General features: G+C 44.2%; 1 protein-coding gene across 8 annotated transcripts in view; it reads right to left on the bottom strand.

The window, feature by feature from the left end:
- LOC135558651 (disco-interacting protein 2 homolog C) overlaps positions 1-22,410 on the bottom strand; it is a 240,401-nt gene that overhangs the window by 69,692 nt on the left and 148,299 nt on the right. For 4 of the 8 annotated variants that reach the window (XM_064992625.1, XM_064992626.1, XM_064992631.1 and 1 more), the window contains exons 6-9: positions 20,548-20,730; positions 12,974-13,108; positions 9,738-9,857; positions 9,291-9,488 (exon numbers count right to left, since the gene is read on the bottom strand). In XM_064992625.1, coding sequence (XP_064848697.1) covers positions 9,291-9,488; positions 9,738-9,857; positions 12,974-13,108; positions 20,548-20,730 — 636 coding nt within the window. The remainder of the gene's footprint in view (positions 1-9,290; positions 9,489-9,737; positions 9,858-12,973; positions 13,109-20,547; positions 20,731-22,410) is intronic. The other 4 variants (XM_064992627.1, XM_064992628.1, XM_064992629.1 and 1 more) reach the window with 1 other exon arrangement.

Raw genomic sequence — 22,410 nt, 5'->3', positions numbered from 1 at the left:
GAAACTTCTGTATGTGTGATGTTTACTGTTAATTTTTATTGTTTATTTCACTTTATATATTTCACTTTATATATTCATTTATATATGCTTTGGCAATGTTAACACATGTTTCCCATGCCAATAAAGCCCTTGAATTGAATTGGTAGAGAGCGAGAGGCAGAGGTAGAGAGCGAGAGGCAGAGGTAGAGAGCGAGAGGCAGAGGTAGAGAACGAGAGAGGTAGAAGAAGAGAGCGAGAGAGGTAGAGGTATAGAGCGAGAGAGGTAGAGGTATAGAGCGAGAGAGGTAGAAGAAGAGAGCGAGAGAGGCAGAGGTATAGAGCGAGAGAGGTAGAGGTATAGAGCGAGAGAGGTAGAAGAAGAGAGCGAGAGAGGCAGAGGTATAGAGCGAGAGAGGTAGAGGTATAGAGCGAGAGAGGTAGAGGTATAGAGCGAGAGAGGTAGAAGAAGAGAGCGAGAGAGGTAGAAGAAGAGAGTGAGAGAGGTAGAGAGTGAGAGAAATAAAGAGTCCTGTTGGGGGAGGACACAGAGAGCTGTGGGTTGGCAGCGCACTACATTGCTGCCTGCCATAAGATGAGGGACAGTGTCTGATAGACCAATCAACCTGCACATGTCCTCTACTATATGCTTATTGTTATTTTTCAATCCATTGTTATTTTGACCCTTGGTTATTGTTGTTACTGTTGTCACGTTGACAATTTTAGTTTTTTTGTTGTTGAATTTATACCACCTTTTCTCCCCAATTTCGTGGTATCCAATTATTAGTAGCTACTATCTTGTCTCATCGCTACAACTCCCATACGGGCTCGGGAGAGACGAAGGTCGAAAGTCATGCGTCCTCCGATACACAACGCAACCAAGCCGCACTGATTCTTAACACAGCGCGCATCCAACCCGGAAGCCAGCCGCACCAATGTGTCGGAGAAAACACTGTGCACCTGGCGACCTTGGTTAATGTGCACTGCGCCCGGCCCGCCACAGGAGTCACTGGTGCGCGATGAAACAAGGATATCCCACAAGGATATCCCTACCAATTGTGTGTCGCCCCACGGACCTCCCGGTCGCGGCCGGTTGTGACAGAGCATGGGCGCGAACCCAGAGTCTCTGGTGGCCACCCGGGAGGCCCCCCATTGACAATTTTGATTCTTATTATTTTCATATTGTAAATATCCAAAGTAAGCTTTGGCAACGTGTACATTGTTGCGTCATGCCAATAAAGCAAATTGAATTGAATAGAGAGAAAAAATTGAGAGAGAGAGTAGAAAGAGAAATGGTAAGGTAAGAAGAGCATGAAAGAGAGTAGAAAAAGATGACAGAGAGACTACAGAGAGAGAAAGAGCGAGAAAGAGAGAGAGACGACAGAGGCTCACTCAAAGTTCACTTCAGAGAGTCAGATTAAGATTCAGCACTGCACACTGAAGACAGAGAGTTGTTCACACAGCACAGGGCCCAGTAGCCCTCTCTCACCTGACCAACCGTCTCTTCCCTCCCAGAGAGCTGGGCCTCGAAGCTAGGCTCCTGACACAGGGTATGCTGGCTGCAGACATTTCACAGTCTGGTGAGCACTGTCCAATCAGCCACCTCACTTTATAAATCAATATGTTCACAGCAACAGCCATACAGACAGAGCAGACTGACAGACACTGCACAAGTTCCATTGAGGCCTGATTTGGGCTGCATGATGGTGCTAACTGACTGGGGTTTTATGGCTACATCCCAAATGGCACACTATTTTCAATATACTGCACTACTGTTAACCAGAGCCCTATGGTCCTTAGTTAAAAGTATTGCACTATATAGGAAATAGGGTGCCATTTGGGAAGCAGCCTATGTTATTCCTGTGGGGGATGCTGCCTATCTGCCAGTCATGTCTCCATGACTCAGTTAGCAGCGGGTGGGGAGCTGGGACATGGTGTGCAGGATTGTCTACGGTTGCACCCCAAATGGCACACTATTCCCTATGTAGTGCTCTACTTTTGACTACGACTCATAGAGATCTGGTCAAAATTAGAGCACTATATAGAGGATAGGGTGTCATTCGGGACGCAGACTACATGTCATTTCATTCTCACAGCTTCACAGGGGCCCTCCCCTGAAGTTCTAAATTCATAAAAGCTAGTGTACTGAGGCAGAGCGTGTCTCTCCAAATAATTGTACACCCCTCGACCACAAACTATTTTTTTAAAGTGGGACTTGGGAGAATAACTTGAATCTAAGTAAGCAGAGAGGAATAGTCTGAGTGTCTAGTGTCACAGTATTACAATGCAGGACTGCAAACATAATGCAATACACTTCTCGATTGCCACTGATTTATTAACAAGAGTGGATTTAACTTTTCATATTTGAAATCTATTACAATACACTTAACTTAAAGACATCTAAGTGAGAGACAAAGTATTATACCACTCAACTAAATAGCTATGTAAATTAGAAATGTGGGGGTCCAGCGTGACTCAGTTGGTAGAGCATGGCGTTTGCAACGCTAGGGTTGTGGGTTGGATTCCCACGGGGACCAGTACAGAAAAAAGTATGAAAATGTCTCTGGACAAGAGCATCTACTAAATGACAAAAATGTCAAATGCACAGAACAAGTCAAAAGTTTGGACACACCTACTCATTCAAGGGTTTTTCCTTATTTTTACAATTTTCTACATTGTAGAATAATAGTGACGACATCACAAATATGAAATAACACATATGGAATCATGTAGTAACCAAAAAAGTGTTAAACAAATCAAAATATATTTGATATTTTTAATTATTCAAAGGAGCCACCCTTTGCCTTGATGACTTATTATCCCACTGAACTAAATAGCTAAATTATCCAAGATGGCGTAGCAGTCAGACGTCTTTGTCCTTAATGTCGTGTCCCATGTATAAATCTTTTAATATTTTTCTTTGCATATCTTTTAAAACATTTCTAAACCTCAACTTCAAAATACTCTCCGGCAACCCGCCTCACCCAATGTGGTATGGATCTGTTTTTTTCTAAAGTATTTTTATTTACCTCGGAACCGGACTCCCCCAACAGAAGCTAGCCAGCTCATTAGCTACTAGCTAGTAGTCAGCTAACCCCTGCTAGTGGTCATCAGCTAACCTTTAGCTTGGAAAGCTCTCACCAGTTTGTACAACGCGATTCAAACCAGAGCATACCAGACCTATTTTCTCTCCATATCCCCAGATTCCTACAGCAAGCTCTGAACCTTTTCACCTGGACCATCGCAGCTCGCTAGCTGCAATCCGAGTGACTATTCCTGGCTAACGTCTGTCCAGAAGCATGCACCAACTAGCCTGGAGCTAGCCCATGCTAGCCCATGCTAGGACCAACTCCCAGCTAGCTGAATAGGCACATCGGCCACTCCTGGGCTACAATACCCGGACCCCTTCTACTGCCGGTATGGGGCACGGAACCCCGCCGATCCTTCACGACTTCCGTAATCTGCTCGAGGGGGTACTCAACTGGCCCCTCCGCCATGACGTCCCCTGAATGCCCATCTGCTAGCCGCAGCCCGCTAGCTGTCTAGATCCTATTGGACTGTTACCTGAATAGATCCATCGGCCAATTTCTTGGACCACTATACCTATTTTGCCAATTGGACTTGGACCCCTCTGCTACTCAGAACCCTACTAATCCATCACGACTGGTCTATCAACATCACCGCACGTGGAGGCTTAAACAGACATTCCTCCGTCGTGATGTCCCTCTAAGGCCCTTCTGCTAGCTTGCTATCCCCGGCCTGCTAGCTGTCTGAATCGCCGCGTCTCCAGCCAGCCCAACCAGTCACTGGACTCCTATGATCACTCGGCTACGCAGGCCTCTCTCTAAAATCAATATGTCTTGTCCATTACTGTCCTGGTTAGTGACTTTTGTCTTATTTCACTGTAGAGTCTCTAGCCCTGCTCAATATGCCTTAACCAACCATTTAGTTCACCTGGTTTAAACATCTGTAAAGACAATATATCTCTCATCATTACTCAATGCCTAGGTTTACCTCCAATGTACTCCCATCCTACCATACCTTTGTCTGTACATTGCCTTGAATCTGTTCTATCGCGTTTTTGAAACCTGTTCCTTTTACTCTCTGTTCCGATCGTACTAGACGACCAGTTATGATAGCCTTTAGCCATACCCTTATCCTACTCCTCCTCTGTTCCTCTGGTGAAGTAGAGGGTAATCCAGGCCCTGCAGTGCCCAGCTCCACTCCTACTCTACAGGTGCTCTCATTTGTTAACTGTAAAAGCCTTGGTTCAATGCATGTTAGCATTAGAAGCCTCCTCCCTAAATTTGTTTTATTCACTGCTTCAGCACACTCTGCCAAACCGGATGTCCTAGCCGTGTCTGAATCCTGGCTTAGGAAGACCACCAACACCCCTGAAATTTCAATCTCTAACTATAACATTTTCCGACAAGATAGAACTGCCAAAGGTTGCAATCTACTGCAGAGATAGCCTGCAGAGTTCTGTCTTACTATCCAGGTATTTACACAAACAATTTGAGCTTCTACTTTTAAAAATCCACCTTTGCAGAAACAAGTCTCTCACCATTACTGCTTGCTATAGACCACCCTCTGCCCCCAGCTGAATTGATTGCCCCCATCTATCTTCAGAGCTTGTGCTGCTAGGTGACCTAAACTGGGACATGCTTAACACCCTGGCCATCCTAAAATATAAGCTTGATTCCCTCAATCTCACACAAATTATCAAAAAACCCACTAGGTACAACCCCAAATCCGCAAACATGGGCATCCTCATATCATCCTAACCAACTTGCCCTCCAAATAAACCTCTGCTGTTTTCAACCAAGATCTCAGCGATCACTGCCTCATTGCCTGCCTCCGTAATGGGTCTGCGGTCAAATGACCACCCCTCATCACTGTCAAATGCTCCCTAAAACACACTTCAGCGAGCAGGCATTTCTAATCGACCTGGTCCGGGTATCCTGGAAAGATATTGACCTCATCCCGTCAGTAGAGGATACCTGGTTATTCTTTAAAAGTGCCTTCCTTACCCATCTTAGAAAAGCATGCCCCATTCAAAAAAAATGAACCAGGAACAAATACAGGCCTTGCTTCTCTCCAGACCTGACTGCCCTTGACCAGCACAAAAACATCCTGTGGCATTCTGCATTAGCATCATATAGCCCCCGTAATATGCAACTTTTCTGGGAAGATAGGAACCAAAATACACAGGCAGTTAGAAAAGCTAAGGCTAGATTTTTCAAGCAGAAATTTGCATCCTGTAGCACAAACTCAAAAGTTCTGGGACACAGTAAAGTCCATGGAGAATAAGAGCACCTCCTCCCAGCTGCCCACTGCACTGAGCATAGGAAACTCACCACCAATAAATCTACAATAATGTCAATAAGCATTTCTCTACGGCTGGCCATGCTTTCCACCTGGCTACCCCTACCCTGGTCAACAGCACTGCACCCCCCACAGCAACTCGCCCAAGCCTCCCCATTTCTCCTTCACCAAAATCCAGATAGCTGATGTTCTGAAAGAGCTGCAAAATCTGGACCCCTACAAATCAGCCGGGCTAGACAATCTGGACCCTCTATTTCTAAAATGATTTGCAGAAATTGTTGCAACCCCTATTACTAGCCTGTTCAACCCCGCTTTCATATCATCTGAGATACTCAAAGATCGGAAACTTCCGTGGTCATCCCCCTTTTCAAAGGGGGTGACACACGAGACCCAAACTGCTACAGACCTATATCTATCCTACCCTGCCTTTCTAAGTCAAGTTAACAAACAGATTACTGACCATTTCGAATCCCACTGTACCTTCTCCGCTATGCAATCTGGTATCAGAGCTGGTCATGGTTGCACCTCAGCCACGCTCAAGGTTCTAAACGATATCATAACCGCCATCAATAAGAAACATTACTGTGCAGCCGTATTCATCGCCCGGGCCTGTTGTCCGGACCTCTGGCAGTCTCTATGGGAGTGCCACAGGGTTAAATTCTCTGTATACATCAATGTTGTCGCTCTTGCTGCTGGTGATTCTCTGATCCACCTCAACGCAGACGACACCATTCTGTATACCTCTGGCCCTTCTTTGGACAATGTTAACTAACCTCCAGACGAGCTTCAATGCCATACAACTCTCCTTCCGTGGCCTCCAACTGCTCTTAAATGCAAGTAAAACTAAATGCATGCTCTTCAACCGATCGCTGCCCGCACCTACCCGCACGTCCAGCATCACTACTCTGGATGGCTCTGACTTAGAATATGTGGACAACTACAAATACCGAGGTGTCTGGTTAGACTGTAAACTCTCCTTCCAGGCTCACATTAAGCATCTCTAATAAAAAACTAAATCTAGAATCGGCTTCCTATTTCGCAACAAAGCATCCTTCACTCATGCTGCCAAACAAACCCTCGTAAAACTGACCATACTACCGAGCCGACTTCGGCGATGTCATTTACAAAATAGTCTCCAACACTCTACTCAACAAATTAGATGCAGTCTATCATAGTGCCATTCGTTTTGTCACCAAAGCCCCATATACTACCCACCACTGCGACCTGTACGCTCTCGTTGGCTGGCCCTCGCTTCATACCCATCGCCAAACCCACTGGCTCTAGGTCATCTACAAGTCTCTGCTAGGTAAAGCCCCACCTTATGTCAGCTCACTGGTCACCATAGCAGCACCCGCCCGTAGCATGCGCTCCAGCAGGTATATCTCACTGGTCACCCCCAAAGTCAATTCTTCCTTTGGTCACCTTTCCTTCCAGTTCTCTGCTGCCAATGACTGGAACAAACAAAAATCACTAAAGCTGGAGACTCATATCTCCCTCACTAGCTTTAAGCACCAGCTGTCTGACAGGCTCACAGATCACTGCACCTGTACATAGCCCATCCAACTACCTCATCCCCATACTGTATTTACTTATTTATCTTGCTCCTTTGCATCCCAGTATCTCTACTTGCACATTCATCTTCTGCACATCTACCATTCCAGTGTTTAATTGCTATATTGTAATTACTTCGCCACCACGGCCTATTTATCGCCTTACATCCCTTATCCTACCTCATTTGCACACAAGGTATATAGATTTTTTCTACTGTATTATTGACTGTATGTTTGTTTATTCCATGTGTAACACTGTGTTGTTGTATGTGTCGAACTGCTTTGCTTTATCTTGGCCAGGTTGCAGTTGTAAATGAGAACTTGTTCTCAACTAGCCTACCTGGTTAAATAAAGGTGAAATATATACGAATTTTTTAAATGACAGCTTTGCACACTCTTGGCATTCTCTCAACCAGCTTCGCCTGGAATGCATTTCAATTAACACGTAAGTACATTTGTGGAATTTCTTTCCTTCTTAATACATTTGAGCAAATCAGTTGTGTTGTGACAAGTTAGGGGTGGTATACAGAAGATAGCCTTATTTGGTTAAAGACCAAGTCCATATTATAGCAAGAACAGCTCAAATAAGCAAAGAGAAATGACAGTCCACCATTACTTTAAGACATGAAGGTCAGTTAATCTAGAAGATTTCAAGAACTTTGAAAGTTTCTTCAAGTGCAGTTGCAAAAACCATCAAGCGCTATGATGAAACTGGCTCTCATGAGGACCACCATAGAAAAGAAGACCCAGAGTTACCTCTGCTGCAGAGGATAAGTTCATTAGAGTTACCAGCCTCAGAAATTGCATCCCAAATAAATGTTTTACAGAGTTCAAGTCATAGACACATCTCAACATCAATTGTTCAGAGGATACTGCGTGAATCAGGCTTTCATGGTCAAATTGCTGCAAAGAAACCACTACTAAAGGACAACAATAAGAAGAAGACACTTGCATTGGACACGAGCATTGGACATTAGACCAGTGGAAATCTGTCCTTTGTTCTGATGAGTCCAAATTTGAGATTTTGGGTCCCAACCGTCGTGTCTGCTTGAGACGCAGAGTAAGTGAACAGATGATCTCTGCATGTGTGGTTTCCACCGTGAAGCATGGAGGATGAGGTGTGATGGTGTGGGGGTGCTTTGCTGGTGACACTGTCTGTGATTTATTTAGAATCTGCAGCGATATGCCATCCCATCTTGTTTGAGCTTAGACTGTCATTCATTTTTCAACAGGACAATGACCCAACTAACCTCCAGGCTGTGTACGGGCTATTTGACCAAGAAGGAGAGTGATGGAGTGCTGCATCAGATGACCTGGCCTCTACAATCACCCTACCTCAAACCAATTGAGATGGTTTGGATGAATTGGACCACAGAGTGAAGGAAAAGCAGCTCAGCATATGTGGGAACTCCTTCAGGACTGTTAGAAATGCATTCCAGGTGAAGATGGTTAAGAGAATGCCAAGAATGTGCAAAGCTGTAATCAAGGCAAAGGGTGGCTACTTTGAAGAACCTAAAATATATTGGATTTGTTTAACACTTTTTTGGTTAATACAAGATTCCATATGTACCATTTCATAGTTTTGATGTCTTCACCATTATTCTACAATGTAGAACATAGTAAAAATAAAGAAAAACCCTGGAATGAGTAGGTGTGTCCAAACTTTTGACTGGTACTGTATATGTAAATGAAACAACTACAGCAAAATCACTGCACAGTACATTTTCTTAAAAAAGTATTCTTCCACATAAAGTACTTTGCGTTCCTCGTGTGGCTGTCATTAATAGCATTCATATGCTTAAGCACCAGGTAGCAGTATTGATTGGTGCTTGTCTGTACTTAATAAGGTTGGTGGGAAGGCTGAGCATGAAGCAGCATCGAATAAAGGAAACCCTCCTGAATACTCCACTGCAGCACGCATGGCTTTGTGTCCCAAATGACAATCTCTATTCAGTGCACTACTTTTGACCAGGGCACATAGGGTTCTTGTCAAAAATAGTGCACAATATAGGGACTAGGGTGCCATTTGGAATGTACCCATGGAATCAATCACAGTTATGGAGTCTCTCAGTGGATCGTTAACATATCCAACAGTAAAAGTGTTGCTGCTTCACTCACAGAATAAATAAACAGTCCTGGATGGCTGGGTCACGGTATTATTATGAAGGCAAAGCTATAGGTCAACGTTATAGAAGAGAATAGGACACTTTCATTACTGGTACAGAACACACTTTCATTGCTGTCTCACTGGTGATTTGTCTTTAGTGTTTCAATCATGTGCCGTATTAGCCAATCCTTTAGATGAGTGGAGCTGTGTCCTTACTGTTACGTTTGAATGATAGACCTGACCACTGATGTCAATAACCCAAGAGTCAAACACTAACAATAACATATCATGTGAGTGACGCACTGCTTGTACTGTGCGGACATAACACCTACCGTAGGTTAAAATGTACAGTGGTTTTCCGTTGGTGTCCATAGTGGTGAGGCATGGGGCTTTGGGAGAGATGGTGCCCCACCTCTGCAGGGCAGCCTCCAACGACGGGGGCCAGTTAGTGACCACCCCTAGCTGCTCCCCCCTCATCGCCAGCATCTGAGCCCCCTCCGCTTTGGGCTGGTTGGGGTCAGGCTGTTGCACTGGAGCATTACAGGAACAACGCAATGTTTTAGATTGTAACGTGGCAAAGAGGTTTTCAATTAATAACAACTTTTTTCAGAACCTGTAATAATATAATAACATTCTGTATTGTAACAGCAAATTCATTGAGTTTTTACACATTCAGAAAATCAACATTCAGAGGTCTTGAGTGCATCCAAAATGACTCCCTGTGCCCTATATAGTGCATTACCTTTGACCAGAGCACTATGGGATGGATGCCTTCTTACCCTCTAGAAGTTCTTCAAAATCGTCGACAAAGAATTCTCTTAAGGGAGGCCGTTTAGGTCTCTTCAATGTGTTGACTAGCTGCTGGATTTTGGCCGACACTCGGCCACCTACTGGAACGCCTGTAAGGGTCCCACACACACACACACACACACACACACACACACACACACACACACACACACACACACACACACACACACACACACACACACACACACACACACACACACACACACACACACACACACACACACACACACAGAGAGATCAACACACATGTAGAAACATGTATACGTCATGGAAACTTCTATATGTCTAATTGGACTGGCAAGGCCACTTTTTCCAAGTCTTCAGAGAGGAGACAGCCACACTTCACTGGGCAATATCCAAAGTGTCTTCTCTACTGTCTCAAACCCCTGCTTTAGTTTCAATGACACTAAACCCTGGCCATTTCTCTTATCATATGAGGTCCAGAGCCTGCTGGTTCTCTGTTCTACGTGATAATTAATTGTACACACCTGGTGTTCCAGGTCTAAATCAGTCCCTGATTAGAGGGGAACAATGAAAAAATTCAGTGGAACTGGCTTCGAGGTCCAGAGTTGAGTTGGAGGGGATAACCCTTCATACACAGTGAAAAGTGTCAAAGTCAAGTGTTAAACCATGGATAGAAAGCAATACACAGTAAAAATCATTCCTGACCAAAGCTGATTTCACAAAGAAACGAAATCTGTGTAAAGCACGATCACTGCATAACCTGTGTTAGGCTATATATATATCAAGTAAAAAAAGAAAAAAAAGAAAAACGAAACATTTTGAATCTCTAAAACACAAGTTTGGTCTTGATACTGAAGGAGAAAGGTGTAGTTATTTTCAGAGCCTCCATGAGCGTTGTAGTCCAGTAAACCCCATTTGTAAAGCTTGGGACTTGATCTATCAAGCAGACACTCGACAACGTGTGCTCTGTGCGCTCAACAAATCTATTCCTCAGCACTATTGACTGGAGCATCTGATGAACAGATTCGTCTGCGCGATGCCGTATGCCTCAGGAGAACAAATTAAAATAGCAGAGGCCCACATTGGCATACTCCATGATCTGACTGCAGCTCATTCAGAACAAATGTCAGAACAAATGACACCATGACACAGACATATCAGAACAAACTGACATGACACCAACATATCAAAACAAACTGACATGACACCAACATATCAAAACAAACTCACATGACACCATGACACAATCATATCAGAACAAACTGACATGACACCAACATATCAGAACAAACTGACATGACACCATCAAATCAAAACAAACTGACATGACACCATCATATCAAAACAAACTGACATGACACAGACATATCAAAACAAACTGACATGACACCATGACACAGACATATCATAACAAACTGACATGACACCAACGTATCAGAACAAACTGACATGACACCAACGTATCATAACAAACTGACATGACACCATGACACAGACATATCATAACAAACTGACATGACACCAACATATAAGAACAAACTGACATGACACCATCATATCAGAACAAACTGACATGACACCAACGTATCATAACAAACTGACATGACACCATGACACAGACATATCATAACAAACTGACATGACACCATGACACAGACATATCATAACAAACTGACATGACACCATCATATCAGAACAAACTGACATGACACCATCATATCAGAACAAACTGACATGACACCATGACACCATCATATCAGAACAAACTGACATGACACAGACATATCATAACAAACTGACATGACACCATGACACAGACATATCATAACAAACTGACATGACACCAACGTATCAGAACAAACTGACATGACACCAACGTATCAGAACAAACTGACATGACACCAACGTATCATAACAAACTGACATGACACCATGACACAGACATATCATAACAAACTGACATGACACCATGACACAGACATATCATAACAAACTGACATGACACCAACGTATCAAAACAAACTGACATGACACCATCATATCAAAACAAACTGACATGACACCATGACACAGACATATCAAAACAAACTGACATGACACCATGACACAGACATATCATAACAAACTGACATGACACCAACGTATCAGAACAAACTGACATGACACCAACGTATCAGAACAAACTGACATGACACCAACGTATCAGAACAAACTGACATGACACCAACGTATCAGAACAAACTGACATGACACCAACGTATCAAAACAAACTGACATGACAACATGACACCATCATATCAGAACAAACTGACATGACACCATGACACAGACATATCAGAACAAACTGACATGACAACATGACACCATCATATCAAAACAAACATGACATGACACCATCATATCAAAACAAACTGACATGACAACATGACACCATCATATCAAACAAACTGACATGACACCAACGTATCATAACAAACTGACATGACACCAACGTATCAGAACATACTGACATGACACCAACGTATCATAACATACTGACATGACACCATGACACAGACATATCATAACAAACTGACATGACACCAACGTATCAGAACATACTGACATGACACCAACGTATCAGAACATACTGACATGACACCAACGTATCATAACATACTGACATGACACCATGACACAGACATATCATAACAAACTGACATGACACCAACGTATCAGAACATACTGACATGACACCAACGTATCATAACAAACCTACATGACACCAACGTATCATAACAAACTGACATGACACCAACGTATCAGAACATACTGACATGACACCAACGTATCAGAACATACTGACATGACACCATCATATCAAAAATAACTGACATGACACCATGACACAGACATATCATAACAAACTGACATGACACCAACGTATCAGAACATACTGACATGACGCCATCATATCAAAAATAACTGACATGACACCATGACACAGACATATCATAACAAACTGACATGACACCATGACACAGACATATCAAAACAAACTGACATGACACCAACATATCAGAACAATCTGACACGATACCATGACACAGACATATCTGAACAAAGAAGGGCTCAGAGCATGATAAATACAAACATGACCCCAAAATACTCTTCACTGTCAAGAAACCATGAAAACAAATTTAGGTCACACACACGGTCATGGATACACACACACACTACCCCAACCCCTGTGTGTACTCACCATCTCCGGTCTCCATGAGCTCTGCGTTGCCGTACTTGGGCGTGGCCCTGGATGCTGTGGTGGAGCCTTGGGGTCTCTCCACCTGTATGGAGTCTGTGGTGTAGCCGGTGACATCTGGAGGGGTAGAGTGGTTCTCTGGATGTGAGGAGAGGCAAGGTGAAGGAAGCCTGTTACTGTTAGTCCCCCCAGCCCTATAGCTAACCAAGGGCCACAGGCTGCCATAGGCTGCCACAGCCAAGCCAGCACAATAGTGAGGAGAGGAGGGAAGAGAAGGACTGCCTCTCAAATGGTACACTACTCCTTGTATAGTGGACTACTGTTGGACACGGCTCATACATACCAGATCTGTATACGCCCTGGTCAAAAGTAGTGCACTATTTAGGGAATATGGTTCCATTTGGGATGCAACCTAGGATGGGAGGAGGCAAGTGGGCAAGGGTCCAAGGACACAGGGCACACAGACGGCGGGTGGCCACTGGGGTTAGTCAGGTCAGGAGGCGCATGCATCCAAACAAGTGTCCCCGGGTGCAGAATAGACAGACAGGCAATGGTTAACTCCAGTAAAAGTCGATTTGAGGAAGGAGAGTGATTGATAAGCTGCTGTGCTGGGTTTCTCTTGGTACTTCCACAGTTCCATAGACCTCAGCCCTTATTAATTGAACTGTTTTAAAATCATAGAGAAAAGTGTTTCATGTCACCTCATTTTCATTCAAGGACCCCTCTTGCTAGTTTTCCTTTGAACTCAGATTTGAGGTGTATGAAAACACCCGAAGTCCATCCACTCCACAAGGGATGCAACTCTGCAACCACCCAAAATGTATTTCCATCTTTATGAAAATGTCATCTTAACTTTATCCAAGATGATAGATGACCAAAAGGCCGTTGAGCAAGGCAGTTAACCCCCAACAACAACTGCTCCCCGGGCACCAATGATGTGGACGTTAATTACGGCAGCCCTCCGCACCTCTCGGATTCAGAAACACATTTGGGTTGAATGCATTCAGTTGTGCAACTGACTAGGTATCCCTTTCCTAGTATTTTGGCAATGTTACATTTGTGAACTCGGCCTTTAGCTTCACATACGTCTCTGCTACGTGTGTGAGGTTGAATGTGTGGGAGCACACTGTAACATATACAAATATCTATGACAACCGTGTCAAATAAACTAATGCTGTGAATTAAGTTGTCCAAACTGACACTTGCATGTCCCCAGGCCACCGGCCTCTCAGTCACATTGTGATAAAAGGGGAAATATGGGATTTAAACAACAAAACAAAGCGGCCATCCACTAGGTTTTTGGTAAACAGCTGAGAGACGGAGTAAAACAAGCTTACAGTTTGGGTTCCAATGGAGTAAGCAAATTGAACTAAGCTCATGATCATTAAAGCATTTATAAGTTATATTCTTGTCCAGAAATATATGTACCAATCCAAGATTGCCCCAGTACTGAAGCTGCAGGAGATCTGATGCACTTCATGAACCTGTGTTTTTAATCATTACCGCTCCCTCTTCAATCCCCTGGTCATAACAGAATTCCCCCAAATGCTTCAACATTACATCATTGATGCAACACTTCCGCCTCTCCCTCTCTCTGAGACATCCCACAGGTGACATCTATCCTTCAATTCACTCTACAAAATAAATCATTTTTACTCTCCATCTCCCACTCGACACGTATCACTTTTCAGATTCTTTGAAGTGCCAGACGTTTTTGAAAGTCTAATCATGCCGTGAATTCCCATTTTCTCCCCATCATACCGACCTGGACAATGTCAAAAAGCATCAGCCGTTACTTTTTCCCCTGCTAGATTTAGATTCTGATTGAAGTGGATGAGCGTGTGAAATCATTCCAGACACTATTTGTGAAGAGAAACCACAAGGAACTTCCTTCACTGTCTTTCCTTTACATTCCTAGTGCTCCGGCTCAATCTCTCAGCTTTCCACTGTAAAACACTAGAGCCCCAGTCAAGGACCATACATAAGCTAAAGTGGATCAAACACCGGTACTAGCTAGCCATAGCACTCATCTATAAGGGCCGGTAACCACAAGTATGTGAGAGCAATATCATTCATAGACCATCATACTGTCTGCTATGAGTAATCTTCCTTTCAGTGATATTTCATCATGTTAGATGAAGATGCCTATGGTTTTGCCCATGGTTTTGTCCCTGAATTCCCTATTTAGTGCACTATTGAGCACATAGGCCTTTATGATATAAGAGCTTCCTAAAGCTGATTTAACTTTATTTATTTATGGACAAAGAATGTGTCATCACCTTCCATCAATTCCCATAGGGCTCTGTTCAAAACTAGTGCACTATAGAGGCAATAGGATGCCATTTGGGACGCAGATATATTTTTACCACCAGTGTCCATGTGAGGTTAGATAAAGAGATCAATGAGAGAGGGAAAGCGCTCCAGAGCACACTAGGTTAAACAACACTCGCATTGACAATGTTAGACCAAGTACAACATTACTGCCACTCCCACTTAGCCTCTTCCTTTCTCTCTTTACCTGTCTTTACCCTCTCCCCCCTACCTCCCCATCTCCCTCCCTTTCTCTCACTCACACCCTGCCCATCTCCCTCCCTACATGAGGCGGCACCCAACTGGCCCAGCGTCATCTGGGTTGGGGGAGGGTTTGGCCAGCCAGGATGTCCTTGTCCCATCGCATTGTAGCGACTCCTGTGGCGGGCCGGGCGCATGCACGCCGACTATGGTAGCCACTTGTACGGTGTTTCCTCCGACACATTGATGCTGCTGTCTTCTGGGTTAAGTGGGCAGTGTGTCAAGAACAGTGCAGCTTGGCAGGGTTGTGTTTCGGAGGATGCATGGCTCTCAACCTTCGCATCTCCCGAGTTCACACGGGAGTTGCAGCGATGGGACAAGACTAACTACCAATCGGATATCACGAAATTGGGGACATAAAAAAACAGCAAAAAGGCTGAATAAACATGTTTTTGTTTCACCTTTATTTAACCAGGTCGGCTAGTTGAGAACACCTTTATTTAACCAGGTCGGCTAGTTGAGAACACCTTTATTTAACCAGGTCGGCTAGTTGAGAACACCTTTATTTAACTAGGTAGGCTAGTTGAGAACACCTTTATTTAACCAGGTAGGCTAGTTGAGAACACCTTTATTTAACCAGGTAGGCTAGTTGAGAACAAGTTCTCATTTGCGACTGCGACCTGGCCAAGATTAAAGCATAGCATATTGACACATACAACAACAGAGTTACACATGGAATAAACAAAACATAGTCAATAATACAGTAGAACAAAAGAAAACAAAAAGGCTATATACAGTGAGTGCAAATGAGGTAAGATTAGGGAGTTAAGGCAATAAATAGGCCATGGTGAAGAAGTAATTACAATATAGCAATTAAACACTGGAATGGTAGATGTGCAGAAGATGAATGTGCAAGTAGAGCTACTGGGGTGCAAAGGAGCAAGATAATTAAATAAATACAGTATGGGGATGAGGTAGGTAGATAGATGGGCTGTTTACAGATGGGCTATGTACAGGTGCAGTGATCTGTGAGCTGCTCTGACAGCTGGTGCTTAAAGCTAGTGAGGGAGCTTCAGAGATTTTTGCAGTTCGTTCCAGTCATTGACAGCAGAGAACTGAAAGGAAAGACGACCAAAGGTCCTCCTTTGGCTTTGGGGGTGACCAATGAGATATACCTGCTGGAGTGTGCTAAGCGTGGGTGCTGCTATGGTGACCAGTAAGCTGAGATATGGCGGGGCTTTACCTAGCAGAGACTTGTAGATAACCTGTAGCCAGTGGGTTTAGCGACGAGTATGAAGCGAGGGCCAACCAACGAGTGTACAGGTCGCAATGGTGGGTAGTGTATGGGGCTTTGGTGACAAAACAGATGGAACTGTGATAGACTGCATCTAGTTTGTTGAGTAGAGCGTTGGAGGCTATTTTATAGATGACATCACCAAAGTCGAGGATCGGTAGGATGGTCAGTTTTACGAGGGTATGTTTGGCAGCATGAGTGAAGGATGCTTTGCGGCGATATAGGAAGCCAATTCTAGATTTGATTTTGGATTGGAGATGCTTAATGTGAGCCTGGAAGGAGAGTTTACAGTCTAACCAGACACCCAGGTATTTGTAGTTGTCCAGAGTAGTGATGCTGGATGGGCGGGCAGGTGCGGGCAGTGATCGGTTGAATAGCATGCATTTAGTTTTACTTGCGTTTAAGAGCAGTTGGAGGCCACGGAAGGAGCGTTGTATGGCATTGAAGCTCATCTGGAGGTTAGTTAACACAGTGTCCAAAAGGGGCCAGAAGTATACAGAATGGTGTCGTCTGCGTAGAGGTGGATCAGAGAATCACCAGCAGTAAGAGCAACATCATTGATGTATACAGAGAAGAGAGTTGGCCTGAGAATTGAACCCTGTGGCACCCCCATAGAGACTGCCAGAGGTCCGGACAACAGGCCCTCTGATTTGACACACTGACCTCTATCAGAGAAGTAGTTGGTAAACCAGGCGAGGCAATCATTTAAGAAACCAAGGCTATCGAGTCTGCCAATAAGAATGTGGTGATTGACAGAGTCGAAAGCCTTGGCCAGGTCAATGAATACGGCTGCACAGTAATGTTTCTTATCGATGGAGGTTATGATATCGTTTAGGACCTTGAGCGTGGCTGAAGTGCACCCATGACCAGCTCTGAAACCAGATTGCATAGCAGAGAAGGTACGGTGGGATTCAAAATGGTCGGTAATCTGTTTGTTAACTTGGATTTCGAAGACCTTAGAAAGACAGGGTAGGATAGATATAGGTCTGTAGCAGTTTGGGTCTAGAGTGTCACACCCTTTGAAGAGGGGGATGAACGCGGCAGCTTTCCAATCTTTGGGAGTCTCAGACGATAAGAAAGAGAGGTTGAACAGGCTAGTAATAGGGGTTGCAACAATTTCGGCAGATAATTTTAGAAAGAGAGGGTCCAGATTGTCTAGCTCGGCTGATTTGTAGGGGGCCGGATTTTGCAGCTCACTAAAACACATGGTGCTAATGTGCCAGAAAGTCATGTTCCCAATGCCTTCAGAGAGCCGAGAGGGGGAAAGAGGAAAGACAGAACGAGAGAGGGGGGGGGGGGGGAGACAGCGAGAAAAAGATAAATGCTTCTCCATGACTGAGTGAGACTGAGACAATGCTAGGCTAGCTAGCTACCAACTGCAATAACAGAGGTTATTGACACTTAGATTCGACTTCTGCTATCAGAATACGAAGGTAGCATTGAAAAGTCTCCTTGTTGTCTGATTGTGTTCAGATCTGGCTGACCACTTCGGGAGGGGGTCAGGGATGCATTGCGTGTGGATTTCTAAAAGCGCACACAGTAAGGACGTCATCAGCACTCCTCTCACAAGTCACCAGAAAACTTGTGTTTTGAGACGAGAGGCATCTTTTCATTATAACTTTGGAGGAAATACGTTCCTAGTGTGTGAGGAACATGTTTGCTGGGCTCATAAATACTAGTTAATATTAAGAAAAACATGTTTTTGTTTGGCTTGAGTTATGCTAACCCGTTTGCAATCCCTTTAGCGTTGCTTGCTAGCTTCAGAGGTTAGCTGGCTAGTTAGCGACAGTAGTTAGCAACTGCCATTGTTGTTGTGTTATCTTATTTAGCCTATTTTACTGTTTGTATACTGGCATTTGATTATAGCGCGGGAATAGGGAATCCGGACACAGTAGACACATTTAAATGTAGGTGTAGATGCATGACGCTTTTGGAATTCCATGATCGGAGCTCTATGATCAGAGCTAAAGCTGCATGATCAGAACTCAATGCTAAAAGCTGGACGAACTGTCAAGTCTAGACACGGCCAGAATGCTTTCTCCAGACATATTGATATTGCATTTCCTACTAGCAGCTCAAGCATGCTAATGATATAGGAAGGGGTGCTCTTTGTACATAACATCTGTTTACCTGAGCCAGAGTGAACAGACAGACACTAGCCAACAGTACTAAACAGGCAGTGAGAGACTAAGGCTGTTTCCCAAAAGAACCCCTATTCCACTACTTTTGACCAGCGCTATATAGCGGACTATATAGGGAATAGGGTGTTATTTGGGATTATAAACAGTGTGCAAAACACCTTCCTAATATTGACTTGCCCCCCTCTCCTTTTATAGCTCAACACCTACAGAAACAATAATGAGTTATAGGGAATCCAGTGACAGCTAGACTACAGTACACGACGGCAGGCGGAGAAAGAAACGCTGAACTGCAATGGAATCTATGGATCGTCACATAGGCTGCGTTCCAGGCTGACTAAATTGCAGACGCATGCCATATTTCACAATGCATGGAAAGGTGCATCGTCTGCAATGTAGAACGCAACCATAGGCTGCGTTCCAGGCTGACTACATTGCAGACGCATGACATATTTCACAATGCATGGAAAGGTGCATCGTCTGCAATGTAGAACGCAACCATAAGCTGCGTTCCAGGCTGACTACATTGCAGACGCATGACATATTTCACAATGCATGGAAAGGTGCATCGTCTGCAATGTAGAACGCAACCATAGGCTGCGTTCCAGGCTGACTACATTGCAGACGCATGCCATATTTCACAATGCATGGAAAGGTGCATCGTCTGCAATGTAGAACGCAACCATCGACTGCAAAACATCATTCCATCAGGAATGGGAACCCCTTCCAGAATGATGTTAATGGTTTTGTGGTGTTCTCAGACGTTGATCAATGGTTGATTATAGTCTGGACCAGGCCTTTGTTTTCAGAACATTCATCTCCTTCCACCTGAGGGATTGTAGAATCCCTTTCTTTTCTCCCGTTGTTACATACGGAGAGATAACTCATTTCACTAATTCACTCTCCCCGCCAAATAGTGACTGTTGGAAAAATGGATGGGGTCAATCAAGGCATTCTTCAATGCTGGTTCAGTGGTTCTTTAAGCGTCCAGCAGAGTTTTGGCACTGAAAAGTACAACTCAAAGGGCATTTTAAACAGACTACTTAAAACAATGTGGCACCTGCCAAAAGTTCAGATTCAAAGTGTACCCTCCCGACGACCCATTAAAAAACTCAGGGATTGGGAGAGCAGGGAGTGTCTAAAATCAAACAGAACATACATTACAACAAGCACCACCTCCACATAACTGGAGCAGACATCCATCTGCTTTGTGTCAAAGACAAAAAGCATTCTTGAACATGCAGTCTCTTATCTTGCCCAGCAAATAAATACATGTATTTCTCACCATTAGATCAATAAATATTTCACAGCCATGAAAGCAACCAAAACTGCTTTCTAGACCTTACCGGTTTCCTGCAAAATTGAGGTTGATTTTCCATCAACACCGTGGCTCTCACCCACAAAGGGTACTCCACACACTCAGATTCATACGATCACAGTACTCATTAGCCAAAGCTATCCATGGGTTAGCATCACTTCTCTTCTCCCAGCTATTTACACAACTGTAGCTAGAGCAAGACACCACTTTGACATTGAACGCCACAATTGATCATTAGAAAGCAAATGGGTGCGGGGCTGTGGCTAGAGCAGGGCAGGGAGGGGTTGACTGCCCCCCTGCACGGTGGGATACTGACCCTGCTTCTCCAGGGGGGGCTGCTGCCAGACGAGCTCCGATCCACCTGATCCAAACTCACAGGACCGCCTCACCACAGGACCTGGACCTGAGTTCCCATTCTCTACTGTGACTGGGGCTGGTGTGCCCAGGAGAGCTGGGGCCTTCCTAGTTTTCCTCTTCAGAGAGAGGTGAGCAATGGGCCCTGCGTGTGAGGAGGGGAAAACCAGAACCTTAAATCCAGACTACGGCAACCACACAGGGCCAAACCAAGTCACTACTGTAGCCAGATGGAGGGAAGACACACTGCAGGGTCTCTCTGCAGGAGGCATCAGCCATATGGAGGGGAAATATAATCTGTGTTTAAAATGGCACCCTATTGACTTTATAGTGCACTAGTTCTGACCAGCTCTGGTCAAAAGTGGTGAACTCAAAATGAAATAGGGTGCAATTTAAGACACATCCATAGATGTGGGTGGCGAGGGGTATGGAGAAAAGCAACTTATCTACACGGGCAGGCAGAACCACACTGATGGGAAGGGAGGGAGGGAGAGGGGATGAAGGGAAGGAAAATGCTTTTTCTTTAGCCTTTTAAAAAGCCAACACACGGGAGCTGGTTTGTTTTGGCCTCTAATGGGAGCCAAGAGGGAAATCAGATCCGTAACATTCACACACACAGGAAAGGATATCCTCCTCTGAAATACACACCTAGTGGAGAGAGACACACAAACATCATGCTATGTTGTGACAACAGAACGCTATTTGAATGTCATGGAAACACCTCTTAAAACCAAGGCTTTAGAGAGTTACTCATAAAGTTACTAATACACAACTATACAGTTTGATGGAATTAAATCTAACTATCAGAACGACGGATGTTGACAAGTGTTTTGATTGATAGATTGCCAAAATAATCTAGTGATTGATTGACTAACTCTTAACTCTTAACTGTCTTACTGACAGGCTGTCATAGTACACATCAGGACTGTAAGTGGTGTTCCATTACATTTCAACTATACCTAATAACTGATACATGATATCACATTTCCTAGTTCAGTGAAAGTCTACATCTACCACAGCACAAGTCCCCAGTTCTTCCAGTGCTGCTTCAAAGCGTCCCCATTTCAAAGTAATGGTAGCAGGAGGAGGGACTGGCACAAACACCAGATAAACATCACATCTCAGTGTTTAAAATGTCTCTTCACTGAGTAGAAGCCAATCAGCAGTTGGCTACTAGCGGTGTCTGCGACCCAACTGTCACGGCACCCTACTCCCAACACTGTGCATTACTTCAAACTGTCCGCTAGCTGTGTCTACCTGACGGGAGCCTCAATGTGGTGTCTGTTCTGTGCTTTGTCTCTGGTAGCCATCAAACTTGTGTCAGCAGCATGAAAACGGACTAGCCACTAGAACAGTTTACACAGACAACATTGAAGAACAGCAGTTCATGGTCAAAGCTCTTCTAAGTATGGTTGTTTTGTTATTTTGTCCTTCAATTGACATGTATTATGCAGTGACTACAACTAAGGGGTTAACTAAGTCTAGGGTATAAGAAGATAAGAAAAGTGAGAGCTTCTCTTCGTGAGGAGGATGGGCTGCATGCAAGTAAAAAGAAAGCAAATATTTCCACACAGGAAGCATTGCAGGCTAGTGTTGTGTGCATGCCTTAGGGGTTGGAACATTAAAGGGAGGTACAGGATAGGTGAGGGGTGATGTGAGCAGCACACACACACACGTGCACACATACATACTGTGGGGGTGTTGATAGAGAACGCCAACAACAGGGATACTTTTCCCACATTTTGTCATGTTACAGCCTGAATTTTTATTTATTAACTTGAGATTTTGTGTCACTGGCCTACACACAATACCCCATAATGTGAAA

The sequence above is a fragment of the Oncorhynchus masou genome, chromosome 17, assembly GCF_036934945.1.
Source record: "Oncorhynchus masou masou isolate Uvic2021 chromosome 17, UVic_Omas_1.1, whole genome shotgun sequence".
NCBI classification, from domain to species: domain Eukaryota; kingdom Metazoa; phylum Chordata; class Actinopteri; order Salmoniformes; family Salmonidae; genus Oncorhynchus; species Oncorhynchus masou.
This window is presented reverse-complemented; position numbering and strand designations above follow the sequence as displayed.